Source organism: Austrofundulus limnaeus, unplaced genomic scaffold (assembly GCF_001266775.1).
Source record: "Austrofundulus limnaeus strain Quisiro unplaced genomic scaffold, Austrofundulus_limnaeus-1.0 Scaffold0, whole genome shotgun sequence".
Lineage (NCBI taxonomy): Eukaryota > Metazoa > Chordata > Actinopteri > Cyprinodontiformes > Rivulidae > Austrofundulus > Austrofundulus limnaeus.
In genome coordinates, this window is record NW_013952402.1 from 123,967 (window position 1) to 128,446 (window position 4,480).

Here is a 4,480-nt window from a genome sequence, read left to right on the forward strand (position 1 = left end):
ACTTTATGATTATATATTTTCTTTCTTTCCATGATGGCTGGTGAGGCACTGCCTCACCTGCCTCCCCTGACCGCACATCACTGGTGAACACAGTAATATAATTGTGGATTTTTCTTGAGAAAATCTTTCATTTATCTGGACTAACAGAACGGTTCAAACTGATTATAAACAGAAATGTTAATTAATCATCATAAATGTTTTGCAGTGATTTCTCTTAGAGCCTATCAGAAGAAAAGCTGAAGAGATGTTATCATATTCTGTTGTTGAACAACCACAGAATTTAACCTTGACTGGCGCCTGGTTGGAAAGTCTTTATCTTTCTTCCTTTCTCCGACTCATCTTACGCCTGAGGGCGGAACCAAAGTTCGTCCGTTTCTATTACTAACCACGGACGTCTTTGAGCGCACACTTCTTCCGAACTCCAACTAGGAAGGAAAGCTGAGTTTTCTCTCTCGGGAGAGACTCAGTTTGGCCTGTTGGGTCTCAGCCCATGAGCCAATTAGGGGGGACCTAACAGCCGAGGCTCGGCACGCCAGCCAGCCCCACCCCGAGGCTTCAATCTCCAAGTGTGTTTTTAACTCCCAAGGGGAGATTTTATTTTGAAAGAAGGAACCGGATGTACAGCTTGAATCTTTCTGGCTTGGACTGAAACAGACGAAAAGTTACCTGAAATAACACCTTTCTCTCCAAGGAACAGTGAGCGAGCTGATTAAAAAGTTCCCTGACTGATCGGAGGTGAGACAGTTGCTACCCAGGGGTTGCTTAAGAAGCCATCACCAGGTAAAACTGACGTGTTCCGGGTGACGTGTCATGTGGAAATCTTAAGCACAGAAGGGACGTGCTGACCCGGTTGACCACATTTGATAAAGTAAAATTAGTACCCTACTAACCTTACTTTCATCCTTTACTTTGTTCTTTATTTGCCAAAACTTAAGCTGAAGGTGCCAGTAAAATTGTTTGGTTGTAACATCAGAACTGACGTTTTACTGTTCTATATAAGTAATCTTAGTTGATGTGAATTAAAATTCAGACGCAAGTTTTTATCTCTTAACTTTGATGCTTGTTATAGGAATAACCACAATCAGGTGTAACTTGTGATCTGTTCAATTTGTGTAAATAAATGATTGCATAGTCTTTTATGAATCAACTTGAACTCGTCTGAACGTTCACTTATTGTGTCACTTTTCACTTAGCACAGTCAAGATAAGGCTGTGTCCAGGAGGTGGACTGAACGTACTGGGGCATTCATATAAATTAAATCACCAAAATCCAAAATGGGAAGGAAGATGGCAGTGATAAGCCGCTTCCTAACAGCCAAGGAGAAGCAAAGCTTATTCCTATAAAGGAAGCCCAATTGCATCCTCAATTTTTTAATTAAGGAATCAATGTGCATGGCATGAGTTAGGATTAGGATTTTATAGAAAAACATTTGTGTTTCCAGAATTATTTCCCTGTTTTGTTTATTCCAAGATATAGATATAGAATTAGGATTTCTAAAAAATAAATTGCTGAAATCTACTTAAGTTCTTGAGTAGCCAGGTTGAGAACATTTCTTTACTACAATTGTATCCACAGTCCCATTCTTTCAACCGTAACAGATCGCTCAAGGCCATAGTCAAAAGCCGAAACATAAATCAGCTGGTAAATTAAAAGCTTTGTCCTTCAGCTCAGCTTCAGCACATTGCATCAGTTCAGCAATTGCATCACTTCAGAGTCACAATCCTTCAGTCTTCTGTCCCATCTATATCCACTCATGAACAAGTCCACAAGAAACCTGAGCTCCTCCACTTGGGGGCAGTGACTCAATCCCAACCCAGAGGTGGAAATCTAGTCTGTTTCTGTGAAGGATTGTTGTCTCAGACCAGAAGGTGTTGATTATTTTTTTAAATTTATTCTTCACATTTGACTGCAAATGGCTCCATTGCTTGCTGGAAGTTCTGGCTCAAAGTCAACATGTTTACGACGTTCATAAAAAAGTCCACAAACTGGAAACTCCCTGCCCCTTGGCTACACCAAGAAACTCTGTACATATGCTTCTCTGCATCAAAGAGAGCCTTTAGATGGGGTTTGGGGTATCTGGTAAGGATGCCGTCTGAAAACCATCCAATGGAAATGTTTCAGACATGTCCAACTGTGAAGAGACTATAGTAGAATTAGGACTCAGAGTCTGTGTTAGTCGGTTGGTTGGTAACTTAAAAGATAGAAAACAGTATAAAATACAGATTAAAACATTAAATAAAATGATGCTACCCAACAATATTTTAAGAAATTATAAGAAAACAGTTTTWATTTAAAACATTGTTATTAATCACGTAAAGCTATTGTGAAAGTGAGATTTTATGATAGTGAAGTTCTTACAAACAGGATCCAGACTTCATAAATAAAAATCTAACTAATCATATGTTTAAAAAAACATTTTAATTTCTGCCTTATGTTTGAGTTTTAATGAAACGCATAAAAAAACACCACTGTTGACTGAAGAGGACTAAAAGACGCTTCACATGATGACACTTGGTGGCTTTTCTTCATGTCATAGATTCTGCAGATTCTGGTCAGGGCCGTGGTGGAGAACTTGACCGACAGCCAGGGCGTTCTGGCGGGAGTCTTGGCGCCCAAACTGAAGGAGCTTTTTGGTCGAGTCAGTTCACGGCACAGCAGCGACGCTGAGATTTGGAGGCAGTACGCCCAGCTGTATGGTGGAGGCCTCGGAGCCGACCCAGGGGACAACGAAAAGGTCAGTGCTGTTCAGTCTTCTCATTAGAGTTCCCTAATAATTTACTGCATCCATTTATTAAAACATTTTGTAGCCAGCTTCTCTTCAAGTTTAAAGGCTGCAGTTTCCTTATTTACCTGAAGGTGGCAGTGTTGATTTGAACCCTTAAAGTATATTTTGGCCACTTTGGAAAAAATGGAGTTTATTGAGCTGATGAGCTAATGGCTAGTCTGAACACAGCTGCCAAATTAAAACAATTTAAATCTCCAAAACTTCAAATCAGTTCACGCAAAAGCAATTTTAAAGACTTTTGCATTTTYATCAATAGTTATTTACTTTAATTATGTGGGTGTTCACTGACATTATTAATAGTTCTCTACACAGGGAACTGTTAGTATAAATGTAATATTTTCTGACAGATTAACTGTAAAGCAAATGTGACAAAGGTGTGAACTGCTATACATTGATTGAGAGAGATAAAATCCTATAAATATTAAGTCTTGTTGGTTGTTAGCTCATCAATCCTGTTAGAATCAAACTGTTTATATAAACTGAGGTTGCTCAAAAAGATCATCTACATCAGGTAAAATATTGATAAACTTTCTATAGAACCCCACTTCAACCTGTCTGAAGTATCCTTTTAGGTCAGAGAATATAATCTTTGAATGTGTTTGTCTTTTTGTGGCAGTAACATGATGGTGAGCGAGTGTGTAAGCATGTGTACATGTATTTGTTACCTTATTGGGACAATCAGATCATTTTTCTGGGGACCCACTACCTTATAGGGACCTAAGCCCATCAGGGGAAATACAGTTGTTGGKTTAGGTTTAGTTTAGGGTCAGGTATGTATTCAGGTATGTCCTGGTAAAGGTTAGGTTAGGTTTAAGGGAAAGAAATGACTGGAAGATTAATGGAAGGTATAGAAGTACAAACATGTGACAGACTGAGTAAAAACACTAGTTCTGCTTGTGTTTTCTTCAGGCTCTGGGGTTCCTCTCCAAAGCTCATCGCTGTGAGGTTCAAACAGGCGGCTGGGAGAAAGACCCTTTCCTGTTCAAGGAGGTGATCCAAAGAGCCATCCACCTGGGAGAAGGTGAGAGCAACACAAGGCTGTAATGTTACTGACATAGAGTCCAACACGTCTCTGAAGGTCAGAAACAAAGGATGTGCTGTCAGGACTCTTCACTGTAACACAGCTGTTGTTAATGCAGCTTTGTGTCCGTGTTTGACCTTTACTGATAAAAATAACATTAACCTAAAGTTACAATCCAGCGCAACGGTTTTCAAACTTTTTTTTTAGYAGCGTCTGCTCACCTCAGCCGTTATCGCCGTGTTAGTTCATCCCTGATTTAAGGCGGCGCCTCTTCCTGTCAGCAAACTCTTATCTTTTCTGAAAGAATTCAATTCTTTCCTCTCTGCTTGTCATCACTTCTGTCTGGGTCATGCACCAGCCGACCAGTAAAGAAGAAAAAAAAAAATGACCCAGTCTAATTCTGTGCGGTCCATCTGGTCACCATGGAAATGAGGTTTGTGTAACATCAAAACCGTTCCAAGTTCTGGAGACGTTCTAGAGAGGGGAGGTTTGTGTAAACCCAGATGTTGGCAGAGTATAACTCAGAYTTGTTTTTACATATTTTACAGCCAGACTTGTTTCAGAAATGTTCATGATGTCAGCTGCTGTGAATGTAGCAGCAAATGTATGAGCATGTAGCGACCGTGTGTGTGTGTGTGTGTGTGTGTGTGTGTGTGTGTGTGTGTGTGTGTGTG

At 40.0% G+C, this 4,480-nt stretch overlaps 1 protein-coding gene across 1 annotated transcript in view; it reads left to right on the forward strand.

Moving 5' to 3' along the window:
- The window catches only part of LOC106513233 (tetratricopeptide repeat protein 27), a gene marked incomplete at its 5' end in the record, with an annotated part of 90,006 nt that overhangs the window by 83,065 nt on the left and 2,461 nt on the right, over nucleotides 1-4,480 (forward strand). The window contains 2 exon segments of the mRNA XM_014001989.1: nucleotides 2,537-2,734; nucleotides 3,695-3,806. Coding sequence (XP_013857443.1) covers nucleotides 2,537-2,734; nucleotides 3,695-3,806 — 310 coding nt within the window.